The sequence below is a fragment of the Marmota marmota genome, unplaced genomic scaffold (assembly GCF_001458135.2).
Source record: "Marmota marmota marmota unplaced genomic scaffold, marMar, whole genome shotgun sequence".
Classification (NCBI taxonomy): domain Eukaryota; kingdom Metazoa; phylum Chordata; class Mammalia; order Rodentia; family Sciuridae; genus Marmota; species Marmota marmota.
Genome location: NW_026000082.1, coordinates 7,001,612 through 7,016,476, shown reverse-complemented (window position 1 = coordinate 7,016,476; position 14,865 = coordinate 7,001,612). Strand labels below are relative to the sequence as shown.

Below are 14,865 nucleotides of genomic sequence, written 5' to 3'. Positions count from 1 at the left end.
GGCAGCGGCTGGCGGGTCTGGACCTCTGCACCGCGTGGCGGAGATTCACTAGTCTAGCGCAAACTGTCACCTCCAAAAATCCTACCTAATCCCGGTCTCTCTTTAGTGGAATTTTGCTAGGAGTTTCTCAGCAGGTCGAATCTAAGCGTATCCATGCGTCTCTCTGACCCCGTTGTTGAGGAGGTACTGAAAGCGCTGCCTCCCCTCTCGCCGCCATGTTGGATCCCCTTAATTTCCATTTCTTAAGTATTTCTATTTTAAACTTTCTTAAATGACCTCTCAAAGTAGGTAGAAGTGTAGGTGGGTGGGTGGGTTCACAGAGCATGTTCTGTACCTATGCTCCTATGCCAGGGTAGAGAAATGAATCTACTGAGTCAGACCTCATCAGTCCCTGGTCCTCAGGATCAGACTCTGGTAGGGAAGTTAGTATGAAATAATTAATATCTGATTGGTCTTAAAAACCATAAACAGAATGGTCAAGAAGGAATACATCATGCCTAAAGTACAGCAGTATGGATGTCTAACATTCTCCTTATTTAAACCACTGCTGTGTTTGTGTGTAACATTCTATTTAAATATCCACCCCCTTTCTGTTGCATATTGAAGACCTATTACTGAAAGCCCTTTTTAACCCCACATCATAGTATAGTCATAAGAACCCACAGAGGACTCAGTCTAGAAACTTTCTAAACAAGGATAGGGGAAAAAAAAAACAAACAACAACAACAAAAAAAAACCACACACACACACACACTTCTTTGCATAGGATGCATTGTTCAACAGGGTTTTTACAGACAGCATGCAAATTAGACATCTTTTTCAGTTGGAAATGTTTTTTCCAGTATTTGATTCAGTTATTTGCTCTGGATATAAGTGATCTTCACATGTGTTTTAACATATATTTGTGAACAAAAATTAGTTATATACCTATTTCATAAGATTAAATTTTAATTTTTAGAAACTTTGACCTCTTTTTTGCTATTTCTAAAAAATCTTCAGTTTTTCACTATGAGTTTTGATATAAGGCTTGAGAATTGTTAGCTTATCTGTTCAATTAGCTTTGCACTATAAACCATTCCAGTTATATTGGGAGCTCCACTTTGAACAATCGGACATATAGAGTTTCATTGGACATAGAATTGGGTCATGATTGACCCGTGGATTATACACAGCAAAATCTTAACCCATTTTGACCCATCATCCCAGATATGTAAAATGCATAAATAATTAAATGTAATGTGCATGTAATAATATATGTAATATATGATACACAATATAATAATGTATAATTATACAATGATATAATTATATGATGTTGTTACTACATATAATAAATATATACTACATAAAATAACTAATATAATATTCTTATATAATAGGATACATTGTTATTTGTGTTATAATAATATAATTTATTATAGCAAAATAATATTATAGCACAATAATATATATTATAGTGTGATATAATTTATAATAACATGATTATATTGCAATATAATTATGATAATAATATAATAACATTTAAGCTCTAGATCATTATTTTCAACCTATTTTAATGCACTTATGTCAATTTTTTGAAACATCTGCAAAATTGAAAACTTAGGATTTAATGGATTAAGAAACCTAAAAGCTGCTATGATAGAGCAAAATCTGAAACAAGAACAAAGCAGACTATCTAGTAAGACAGCAATCTGGAGATGCCAAGCAAAGAAATATAAAACAGCTATAAAACAAAGAAAATGAGGATGATGATATTAATAACAATAATTGGAGTTTATCCAGATTTTTTTCTGTGAGAGGGATTCATATCCTTGAATGATAGTCATAATAATTATGATGCCTAATGTTATTTTGAAAGTTTATTTCCCAGTTTTGATTCCAATAGTTTTTTGTATATTATCTCATTTTATTCTCTCACAACCCTACACTTTGCAAAACTTTATAAACATTCTCTTGTAGATTCTCTCAGGAGATAGGAAAAGTTACTATCTGTATTTTATAATGGACCACTGAACCCAGGGTTGCCAGCACTGCCTGACCCACCACCAATGGCCTTTTCATATGGTCCCTTTGCCACTTACCTTTCCTTATGGCTTATTAATTCTGGTTCCTTCTATGGTAAATTTTGATCTCTGGTTTTGAAACACGCTGTCATCATGTAGGATTCTAAGAGGAACTTGTATCCCTCTGTTCTTTGTTTCATACACACAACTCTGTGAAACCTCAGCTGAAGGTTGCTGTAGCTGCAGACACTGGTCATAAATATACCATCCCCATCAGAAGAAAAGGAAAAGGAAATGGGAAAAGAGAAAAAAAGGGAAGCCAGGAGAAAGAAGAAAAAAAAATAAACAAGAAAAAGAAATGAGAGAAAAACATAAACTGTACATCACTTGAAAAAGAATACTAAAAGTTTCATTTTTTCCAGATACAGAGCTTCATTACAAAGCAAATCCATCATTCCAAGTATATGAATACATTGGTACTTTAAAAACAAATCTTCATCTGGTTATCTTCAGGATGAAGAAAAAAGTGGGATTTTTTTCTGGTCCTGGAACTCTTACAGTCTCTTTTGACTGAGAATTAGACTTATTGTTGACTCATTTCACATCACTGATATTTATTTCTTCTCTGAAAGGCCACACACTCCCTTTCCATGAATGATTGATTTTAGTTGTACCACCAAGCACCCATCCAAGGTTGTCTCGTGCTCACCAATTTTCCAGAAAAATCATGCAAAAAACATTGCTTTTTGCCCAGACTTTTTCCACAGATCACTAACCCTGGTGTTCACTGAATCCAGATGCTGAAACTCATTTCCAACTGGATCTTGGCCATCCCCCATCTAACTGCTCCTCTCTGTCTTAATTGAAGTGAGTTCAATTGGAAGAGGTGTTGGGTAAATGGAGGCCAAGATAAGTTCCTGCGCTGTACTGTGGTAGATTTGCTTCCTGGGACAATTGGGTTTACATTGGAATTGTATGAACCCAGAATTTGAATTTATAAAATTGAGTCACAGGACCACAATGCAACAAGTTTGTCTGTGTTTTTGGAAATGTAGGATTTGTGCATTGGGAATGCCTATCTATCTCCCCCATTATCTCCATGGCTGCTCCATCTGGGGCTAGCCTCTGGAAGTCATCCATAAAAGTCAGTCTGCCATAAGTAGCTTATGAACAACTTGCAGTGTGTCCAGTGCTGTGCAGGTTATGGAAATGGTCATTTTATCCCTTCTTTCATTCAGTCATTCTATCATGTTACAGGGATTTTCAGATCGATTACACCAGTCCAGGCAAGAATGAGGTTACCCCAGTAGCTCATCATCACCTAAGAAAGTTGGACGTAGTACTGATAATTATAAATTTATTATTGCACATAAGAATAGATTGTTCTGTCCCTGCAGCCTCCTGGAAAGGTGGGAGCTGGCACGTACTGAGGGCCTGTTATATGTCAAGCTCTTTTAGGCCCAATAAGATTCAATCCTTTATTTGATTTTTCCTCATGTGCGTGCATGCATGCATGCGTGTTGTCAGTGTTATTATTTTAGTTTTACAAGTGAATAAGTAGGCTGTGAACAGTAAGGTAACTTGTTCAAGGGCATACAGTTAATTATGAGTGGGAAAGCCACAATCTTTAACCCAGTTTGACCGCCAGAGTCCTCAGATCTTTCCAGAACTGGACTCGACTCTTACAAGACTACACTTTGCAGAACTTTATAAACATTCTCTTGTAGATTCTCTCAGGAAACAACTACTGTCTGTAGGGTGATATTCTTTCCAAGCATTTGAAGCAAGGTTTTATAGGACTATAAGAGAAAAATGTATGTGTGTCGGTACTGATGGGATCTATTTGTTTCCCCAACACTTCACATTAGCTAATTGGAATGACTTCATGGATACACAGACCAACTAAAAATCAAACATCTCCCTGTGACCTCTTCTTGCCTTAGCTCATACTGTACTTTCTGTATACCCACCTGGATTCATGCATACTCTCCTAATCAGGCCCCCAAATCTCTCTCTTGCACTATTATTAGCTAAAGCAGTTTTTCTAAAACAGATGCAACCCTTTCACTCTTCATAGCTCTTCATTTATCTGTAAAATAGACTCTATGCTTTTTAGATTGAATTCTTTTATACAAACAGTATTTATTAAATACTGTGTTCAAGGTACTGTTCTGAGTAGGAAAATGTCAGTGCATAAAACAGCTTCTTCTGTCCCCCTCCCCAAAATCTGTACCTTTCTCAAGCTTGAATTCTAACAATAGGAGATATAAACTGCAAATAAATAAATACACTTCATTCTATAGTATTAGAAGAGTTGGATATGAGTTCAGAAGTGTAGGTTGCAGTTTTAAATAGTATAGCCATGGAAGATCTTATTGATGTGACATTTAAGCAAAGAATGAAGAAGGGAAGGAATTTAGCCAATTTAAACCCCAGGGGAAGAATATGCCAGGCCAAGGGAATAATTAGTACAAAGATCCTGAGGGGACTGTATGCTGGGGGTATTATAGGAATAGCAAGGAGGCCATAGAGGTGGAGCTGAATGAACCAACGTGAGAGTTGCAGATAATAAGTTCAGCGGGGTGCAGATAATAAGTTCAGTGGGGTGAGGGGTTCGTGTTTTTTACTACTCTAAGAATTTTAGCTTTTTCCCTGAGTGAAATGAGAAACTACTGGAGAATAATGAGCAGAAGAGTGATGTGATATGACTTAGATTTTAAAAGGTCATGCTGCCTGCAGCCTGCTGTGTTGAGAATTAACTGGAATGGGTTGGGATGGGGGGGTTAGAAACACTGGAAGCCAGGAAGAAGTTATTGCTATAAGCCCAATGAGATAAGGATGCTGGCAATAGAGCTGGTAAAGAGTGGTCCAGTTTTGGATATACTTTGAAAGTACAGCCAACAGGCTTTCTTGATGGATTAGATGCAAAGTATGCAGAAAAGAAAGAGGTCCAGGATTCTGGAGGATAACATTGCTGTCAATGAAGAAAATGGATTAGATGACAGGGAGGTAGAAGAAGGAATCAAGAGTTACTCTTAGTTTTCTGACTGCATAACTGATACCCTCCCAAAATTGATCCTGCATTATTTGTCTTCATCTTGGTAAAGAATACCATCATTTATATATTTTTTTATCAAAGCCACAAAAAATTAGGATTAATTCTTGACTTTCTTTTACCCTCTCTCCCTAAACTAGTCCATCAATAAGTCCTATGGATCCCACCTCTGAAATATACCACTAGTCTACTCCAAGTACTGGTGGTCAATCCACCAGTATATCTCTCCTGGTCTATGTAATGTGATAAACACAGCATATATTTAGTCTTGCTTTTCTATCCTGTCTTATGATTGCTGTTTTTTGTGTGGAATGTTCAAATTCTTTGTATTTAATATAAAGGTCAGTATGGTTGGATTTAGGTCTCTGGATTGTTGACACATACCTCCTCCCTGTGTTCTCATGTGACCCTCACTCTGTGTGAATTAAACCATCATACAATAGTAATACAAGCATACCCATGTTTATAGCAGCACAAAACACAATAGCCAAACTATGAAACCAGCCTAGGTGTTCATCAATAGATGAATGAATAAAGAAAATATGGTATACATACACAATAGGGTTTAATTCACCCATAAAGAAAAACGGAATTATGTAATTTGCAGGAAAATGGATGGAACTAGAGACACTTACATTAAGCAAATGAAGTCAAACTCAGAAGGTCAGCGTTGAGTTATATGTTTTTTCTCATATGTGGAAGAAGGAAAAAGAAAATGAAAAGAGGTGGGGTGTCTCATGAAAATCAAAGGGAGAGCAGTAGAATAGATGAAGAGACCAGGGGGAAGGAGGAAGGGAGGGAGAGGGGAGTGCTGGGGAGTGATATTGGCCAAATTTTATTGTTATATTTTGTGCATGTACAGATATTTAACAGCAAATCCCACCATTATGTTCAACTGTAATGTACCAATAAAAATATGGAGAAAAAAATGTTAAGCTTCCATCTAATATATTTTTTCTTTTAGACTGAAGAACTTTCTCTAGCATTTCATACAGTAGAGATTAAATGACAAGACATTCCCTCTTTTATTACAGTTCATTTATTTTTCATCCTGTCTTGAAAAATGTGTTCAATATAGATTCATGGTTGGCAGATTCTTTTTTTCCTCTCATTCAGCATCTTCAGAGAGCTCTTCCTTGACTGCTCTAAAACCAGTGTCCTTTATATAATAGCTTATTTGTTTCTTTTAAAGCACTAATCACTTTCTCTCATTTTACTTATATTTATTATAATTATACTTACTATTTGTTGATTGTCTCTGTCTTTCAATAGATATAATCTCCATTGGAACACATATTAAGTCAAATGTAATTGCCACTGAATTCCCTGTGCTTACTATGTCTAGAAAAGAATAGGTGCTCAATTAATTAATATTGTTGAGTCTACAGAGAATATTTCCATTCTAAACTATATTCGGATTTTGAAGCACCCATTTCCCTTTGTAGGCAGAACTTTGTGAGAGCAAAGACTTTTGACTTTTCTTTATATTTTTATCCTTAGTTTTCAGAATAGTGGATAGCACAAGGTAAACATACATCATGTTAGTTTCATAAATAAGTAAATTAATTAGCAAACTAAATATTTACAAAGTTATCAACTTTGGTGGTGAATGAGACTGACTGAACTAGCAATGTATTCACTCAGAATTTTTCCACTAGTAAGTGGAGTTCTTCTAGCTAACATCTTGAAGTTTCAATGAAAAACTTGTTAATCTGTCTTTTGGGAGTATTTGTTACTCTTCAGGACTGTTCAGTGTAGAGACCCATAGTCCTCTTCAGTAGCACAGAGAAGTTGCCTAGATTGCACTTTGTTTTTCATTATATTCTTATGAGGATTTCAAGAAGGAAAAAATCAGCAAGTGTTTTGGTTTCCAGATAAGATGACTTACATAAATAAAGAGTTAAAATGGCTTAGATTTGAAAAAAGTGGTATTACAGCTTAATGTAAATAGAGAAGAAGCAGTTCTGAAAAATGCTAAATGCTTTTTTAAAAGAAGCTTGGTGATTTCTTTGCCAGCAAGACACAGTAAAAGCTTTAAGACTAATGTGTAAACTGATTTTAATAGGAAAGAAAGTCATCTTGCAATAAGAGCTTTGCTTTAGCTAAATGACCATAGAACTTAAGATTATTGAAATAAATTCTGGGTTTGCATTTGTTGGAGGAGGTGTTTTGCTGATTTTATGAATTTGTTTTGTTTTGTTTTTACCTCCAAACTCTTTGTCAGCAATATTGGTTGCACAGGCAATGCAGTTCTCTCTGCAATTCACACACATTTGGCTATTTGTCATATTGATTTATTAGCATTTCATAGAGAATCAGAGATGGTCTGGCCCAAGATCTTGTCCTGAGCCAGACCTGAGCTCAGGTCTCAGGACTCAGCTCAGGTCTCAGGACTCCTTGTCCTGTCCTCTCTCTTCCATATCAAAGGTCAGAAACTCAAGTGCCTAAAGAAGTCAGACCATGTAAATGAGCAAAGAGATTAATGAAGGAACAGTTCTCACTTCCACAGAGAAGTTTCTCCTGCATCTGTACTCTGGCTCAATTTCTTGTTCCTTCGTTTGCAGAGAAACGTATCTTCAGCGCAAGTAAAACATTAGTGGAATCGTGATGATCAATGGATAAAATGTGGTGTGCTTTGCTGGGGAGTGGTGGGGAGCCTGCAACCTCTCACAGCTGGAGAGAGGAGGCCTGTGTGCAGGACCAGCCATCACTCAGCCAACTCTTGCCATGTGGGAAATAATTCTGCAAGAGAAACCAGAATCAGGACTTTAAGGGAAAGCTCCCAATTTAAAAATATTGGCTCGTTTTATAAAACATTATATATCCTAAATAAAATACATCTGTGGGCCAGACGCCACCTTGCACTACCCAGTTATGATCTGTGCTTTCGACTATTTTGAACTGTTGTTTCTCCATGTTCCTAGCACAGATGCTACCTTGACAAGGAAGGGCCCAACATCCTAAGTTACTCGCCATAAGGTGACTTTTCTGTCTTGGTCTGAGAAAGACCTGCCTCCAACCATCTCCAGCTTCCTTCCTGTCCCAGTAGTGTTTAGCTTTCCAGCCTACTCTTCAGCTGTCTGCTCTTGGAGCCGAAATCTAAGAAGATGGCAGAAACAAGAAAAAGTCGCAGTTAGACTAGTTCTGTCAGTATATTTCTGAGGCAACCACTTGGCAATGACAGTCGTTGTTGTGAATCTGGTTATCTCATTGGGAAACAAATACGACTTGTGGGACACCATGTTCTTCTATACTGTGCTAAATGCATTAGAGATTAGAACACAAGTTCTAAGGTCAACCCTAGGAACAGACACTTCCAGACTGCTGAAGTGAGCACTCAGTGATTTGACCAACTGGTGCGTCCTTTTTTAATCAGAGAGGCCTTTACCACCAAATGCTGTGGAAAATAAAAAGTACAGTGGGCTGGGATCCTGTTCCCATAACCATTTTCACTTTTGGGCTATACTCATTCTTCTTCATAATAGATATTATGAACTGATAGCCACCTACACAATTGGCACTCACCACAACCTTCCCTATCTTGGAAATTTTATTGTCCCCTTTTTGCTGAAGTACAGAAATGAGGCTCTGAGAGTTTAAGTAACTTCTGAAGTTTTCACAAAAGATAAGGATAGACAGCAAGACTCTATTGGCAAAGCCCTTGGTTTTTTTCCATATCTTAAAATGTGGGCTTGCTTATTATTATTCACCTATGCTGAGGCTAACAGACTGAGAGACAGTTGCCATTGGAAAGCTAGTTTGTTATTCTCAATTCCCTGGAAGAGAAGAAACCCTGACCCTGTGGCAGCATCAGGGTCAGTTAAGAGTCAAGAGGGAGGGAGGAACAACCTCAGGCCAGAATCTTTATCTAGTTTTCTTGGGAAGGAATATAGCAGGGTAGAGTAAGCAGGCTTGGTGTAGGTCACCTTATATTATTTCAGCAGGCTCTGGGGGTAAAAGGGCTGTCAGCTGGTATCTGGTATCTGGCTGGGATTAGAGAAACAAAAGAACCCCCATGCAAGAGCCAAGAGGAAGGGGTGTACAGAGATAAGCTCTGAATTAGTTGCTTTTCATATGAAAAAGGTGGAGAGCTTTCACCACCTTTAGGAGTTGGCCAGCCCTGGGAGAGACTGCCTCTCCAGAGTCAGCTAGGCCCCAGATGTCAAGGCATCCAGAAAACAGAAAACAAAAGGGCAGAAGTATACAATCATATTGCCTTTTCTTATACTCCAAATTTAAAAGTCATCTGACTCTGATTTTCTTAGATTCTGTAACTAGTCTGTCCCTAAGCTTGCTTTATTTTCCTCAAAATGGGTCTCATTCATTCATTTCAGATACCAGGCATTGTTCTAGGGACATATTGAGGCTGTTATTTTGAAAGTGTCCAGAGTGCAGGATCAGAGACAGACTAGACACTAAGGATTGTAAATGAACTTGGTAAACGCTGCAGTAGGGCAAGGACTGGGGTGTGTGCCCTGTACTCCCACTGTTGGCTTCTGATCCTCGCCTGCATTTCCTGCTCACTATATCTTGTTATCTCCCTCTTCTGCACACCCTGCTGGATAAATTTTCCTTATCTTTTCATCATTTTGTTCCCTCAATCCAAGTCATTTCCTAAGGCTCCAATTCAAAAAAAGTATGAACCATTATCTGACTTTCAAGATACACTGTCTATCCCAACTCCCCTCATTCATCCATATTTCTGCCACTATACTTATTCTCTAATTTAAAATGCATTTACGCTGTGACCAATGTGTGCCCATCACAAATAGATACAAAGGTGAAATTTGTTAAGAATCACCGAGAAAAAAGATGTAGTGTTGTGTGAGCATGCCGTACGCTTCCATGGTTCATTCATCCCACACTCATTCCACAAATATTTATCAAACCCCTGTAAGATGCCAGGAGAGCAGGTAGTCCAATTCCCTCCATCCTTACAACCATAAACGTTTTTTCCTTCTTCATGTCTCTATAATTGCCAAATGATGAATGACTACCTTACTTTATGCTACTAAATATTGTATTATTCCTTTTCACTGTGTCCCAGAGCCTGAGGACTGTTCCTGGTACTTTAGTCATCCAGTAAATACTAAATAATTTCATTCGTGGATACACTACACATGTCCTCCTGTAAGCTCATTCAAATCTCCTTCCTCTAAACTCCTCAAGTACCTCCCATAAAAGAAAATAGCATCAAAAGTAATACCTTTAATTTTTCATTAATAATCTCAGTGGGTTCATCTTGATGCACTCCCAAGTTTACAAATTCTTTGAGGGTCCAGAATATGCCTCATCACAGTAACCCAAAGTTGAACGTCTAGGAAGTAAATATTCAAAACTCACATGATTTTTTTTTTTCATTGAAATGACCAATGGTTGTTAATTTGAAATATTTTCATAAAACTACACCAATCCAATGGAACTTTAAAAGGAGGCTATTTTAGAAGGAGGCTGACAGGTCAAAGAGGTTGTTGAGTTCAAAGCAGTGACGTGCTCAGAGTCACACAGCAGGTGAGAACCAGAGCCAGATCCCAGAACAAGTATTTGTACACAGCCTTGGCTCTCCGGAAACATGCTCAGAGAGCCTATCTCTAAAATAGCCAAAATCACCAGTCTGTTCATGGTTTGAATGAAAATAAATCCCTCAGAATTAGTTGTTTAAGATTCCTAGAGACTCAAGTAAACATGGACAAATGCACATCTTGGGTTCAGGGACCCCCAGCACAGTGTGGCTGTCCAAGCAGGAGGAGCAGAGCTGGGAAGCATTGCTGTTCCCAGTGCACAGGACAAGCTGTTTTGTTTAGAGCCATCCAAGGGATTAGGAATTAAATCCTAGATGTGTGATTTCAGATGAGAAGATACTATCTACAGAGTTCAGACATTTCTGTCCTTGGAGAGCTGCCCCGGTTTTCCCTGGGACAACCTTTCTGTTCAGGGAGGTGCTCTTGACAGCTCTGGGGCACCTCATATTTTTTAAACTGGGGTTCCCTCATTGTACTCCTTCCCTCTTCCCCTTTATCATAGCTGCTACATTAGTAAAACACACTGAGTAATTCAAGGTTTTGACACTGCCCTGGGTGACAGCCTGGATTAGGAGGGGGAGTGATGTGATCCAGCCATAGTACTTTTAACAGCCAGACCCCCCACATTGAACTTGAGTTACCCTTCCTTCCTCATTCCTCCTTCATGAACCTGATGCTACCTGCTACTACCATTTTAGCCTTGGGATTTTCATTTCTTCTCTTTAAAACTTTTGGTTTTATAAATTCCAGAGGTTGACACTAGGTTAAGGAAAGCTAGTTCTGAAAGAAACAAATTATCCTTTTAATGTTCTTGGATTCTCAATGGACAAAGAGCTGGAAGAAACATACTTTTTTTATGTATCCTTTCTACCTTAAACATAGATTAGAGGAGCTATAAAACTGACCTATTACTCTTATCTTTCAGATAGACCACCTGGTGCAAGGCCACCCTGCCTTCCCTGAATTGCAAGCCAAGGCCACAGCCAGGTAACTACTCTGTTTTCCCTACAGCTTTCCTTGTGTGACTGCATGAGTGATATTCACTTTGGGTGTTTCATGACCTTCAGATCCTATGGACAGTGAATACATCTGACAGAACTTGGTTATAAAATACTCAGTCATACGGATGGTCCAGAACATCATTTATGAATTTTTAGAAAGATCCGAGACAACTCTGAGAACCTAAAGATCCTATAAGAATATGCCCAGGGCTCTGGATGAAAAACTCTGATGTAGATGAAAGTGTCTGGATTTTAGAGTCAAAACTTCTTGAGTTCATATCCCAGCTTTATTCTTTACTAGGTATGTGACCTTGCACAGGTTATTTAACCTCTTTAGGTCTGTCTCTTTACCTGTAAACTGAGCATAGTAGCTGATGTGGAGTGGATTCTGGGACATATTAGTAAAACTAAGTGTAAAGCAGAGTTTACAACATACTCTCTTTCAAGAAGGAGATATAAGAAAATATATGTGCAAAAGAAATACTGGAAGATTTCATCAGAAATTAGTGGGATTGGGTACATAAAGAAGATGGGCAGAAATGACATGAAAAGTACGTGGGAATAGGAGCAGGATGGTAGGAGAGAATACTGCTTCTCTGAGTACTTTTTTATGTAACTGGCTAAGTCCTAAAACCATAGTGATGCTTCTTGTTTCCTTAAAATGAATACAGATAGATAGATAAATCAATGGATAGATAAATAGAAAAATGAACCTACTGTATTACAAATAAACAACATAACCACACTAAAGGGAATTGGGGAAGAACTAACCCAGATAACTTTGGAAAAGGATATTTTGACAGTATGCTGTATAGTTAAAGATAAAAATAAGTCTATATAAAATATGTACTTCTGATAAGTAAATTTATTTTTTTTGTAAGTGTATGGGTTAGCCATTTTTCAGATCTTTCATGTATATGCTTCAATTGAGCAAGTAAATAAATATATGGTAGAATATAAAAGCCAAATTTCTCACACATTGTGAAAGGATTTCACCACAAGATACTTACTGATACGAATGGAAAAATAGTCCGTTTACAGTGGAGAAATCTGGCAGACAACACCTTTCCCAAGTTAACAGCACCAGCAATAAGATATGTCAATATCATGTACCTGCCTTTATAACATACCAAGGACACATCATTTCTGGAATGTTCTTGCCCAAAATATATAAACTCAGTGTCAGCTCAAGAAGATATCAGACAAGCCCAAATTGAAAGCTAATATACTAAATTATTAGCCGATAGGCCTCAAAAGATTATGAAATGTAAATACTGAAGAGCTGTCCCAGATTGGAGGAGACTAAGGAGTGACCTGTGCTTTGTAAAGCCACAGGCTGTTTCTCAGACCCCCTTTATGTGTACTCAACAGCGTGTGGTAGCTCTGATTATTGCTCTCTCCTTTTAATATTCTGGCTTTCCAAAATGTTACCCTCTCCCAGTTTTCTTCCTATGTCTCTGACTCCTTTTCAAGCTCATGGTCCTTTCTTTGACCATCAACATCAAAGTTCATCACAACTGGGTTCCTGGCCCTCTTGTTCTATCTTTTCATCTCTTCCAAGGTGATCCCAACTATGCTCTTGACTTCATTAATTTTTATATTTTAATGATTCAAAGTTTATCTCCAGCTCAGATGTTTTTGCAACAATATTCATTCTCTTCCACCTTCTTTCTATTGTCTTGCAAAGGAAAGTGCATCTGTATCCCATCAGATCTATGAATGCAATATTCTGGACTATGTGACCCATTATGCTTCAGGTCTCAGAATGAAATAGGCAGAGCTGTTGCTAAAATGAAGTTGGCTGTTTGAAAGGGTGGACAAAACCCTTGGAGTCAGGAACCACATGCCTCTTTTGCTTTGACTTGGGGCATTCTGAAAACATCAATGTAGATCACCTCTATCTCAGAGCTTAGCATCAGCAAATCCTTTTTGAAACTGTAGAAACAAATGTTGATAAACAGATTGAGTATTTTATCCTCTTGATTTACCATAATCCTTTTAGGCCCCATCTCTGAATATAAATGTTTTGTGAGCTTGTAAATCATGTAAGCAATAACTAGATGTGCCCATAGCATGTAACTGGCAACCAGTCTCTCTGCATGGGGCTACAAATGCAGATATTTCACTCCTTGATTGTAGATCACTTTAAATTGATTGTAACTTCAACTCTTTTCTCTTCATCTTGTTTCTCATATGAAACCTTAACTAACAATGCCTCAGAATGAAGTTCTGTTGACCTCAGATCTTTGAGGAGAGGCTATTGGAATAATCTGCAAGAACTAGGTTCAAGGTTGGCAGCACAGTCAAGGTTAAAATCCATATCTTATGAGCATATCTAATGCTAGAGTAAACAAAGCAAAGTCCTTGTTTTGATAGAATTTATATATATATATATATATATATATACACACACACACACACACACATATATATACACATACGTACATATACATATATATGTATGTGTATATATATTTTATATATACATATTTATATATATGCACACACAAATATATAAGTATATATAATTATACTATGTATGTAGTATATATATAGTACTTAAGTAACTGCATAGTGTATGTATACATTATACATAGTATAACTATATATGCATACATATATGTGTATATCTATGTGTGTATACTTATGTATATGTGTGTCTGTATATGTATATATATATATATATGTATATGTATATCTATATCTATATCTATATATATATATATATATATATATATATATATGGAAGGAACAGCAAGTCCCAAGGCTTTGAGCCAGTGGCCAGTTCGGCATCAACAGGGAACGTTGTAAAGGCCACTGGCTGGACCAAAGTGGGAGAAAGGGGAATCAGATGAGGGCTGGAAGTGAGCCAGGGGTCACACCATGCACGTCATTGTATATAACTAAGAGGACTGTGGTTTTCTTCAAGGTTTTAGTTGATTTGGTTTGGTTTCTTTTGTTATTGTTTTTGTTTTTTTGGAGGTGGGGATTGAACTTGGACCTCACAAATGCTAAGCACACGTTAACCCTGAGCTATACCCCAGCCCAATAGTTTTAGTTTTTAAGCAGAGGAGAGATACAATGAGATTTGTCTTTTAAAAGGATTACTTTGGCTGCACTGTGAATAATAACTAGGTTATTTGTGAGGAGATATAGACAAATATGGGGAAAATAAAGCTGCTTGGGTATCCCTTGGCAAGCTCACGGTCTGCTGGGGAAGACTGTGAACAGAACAGAAAAGCCAGTCTGTTCTTTCTTCTGCAGAGGTCACTGTAAGCAGTGGT

General features: G+C 37.5%; 1 protein-coding gene across 27 annotated transcripts in view; it reads left to right on the top strand.

Moving 5' to 3' along the window:
* Positions 1-14,865, top strand: part of Fggy (FGGY carbohydrate kinase domain containing) — a 415,454-nt gene that overhangs the window by 276,007 nt on the left and 124,582 nt on the right. For all 27 annotated transcript variants that reach the window (XR_007351974.1, XR_007351976.1, XR_007351975.1 and 24 more), the window contains one exon: positions 11,506-11,567. Coding sequence is in view for 22 of the 27 variants with exons in the window: in XM_048815295.1 (XP_048671252.1) it covers positions 11,506-11,567 (62 nt within the window). In the remaining 5 variants the exon portion in view is untranslated. The remainder of the gene's footprint in view (positions 1-11,505; positions 11,568-14,865) is intronic.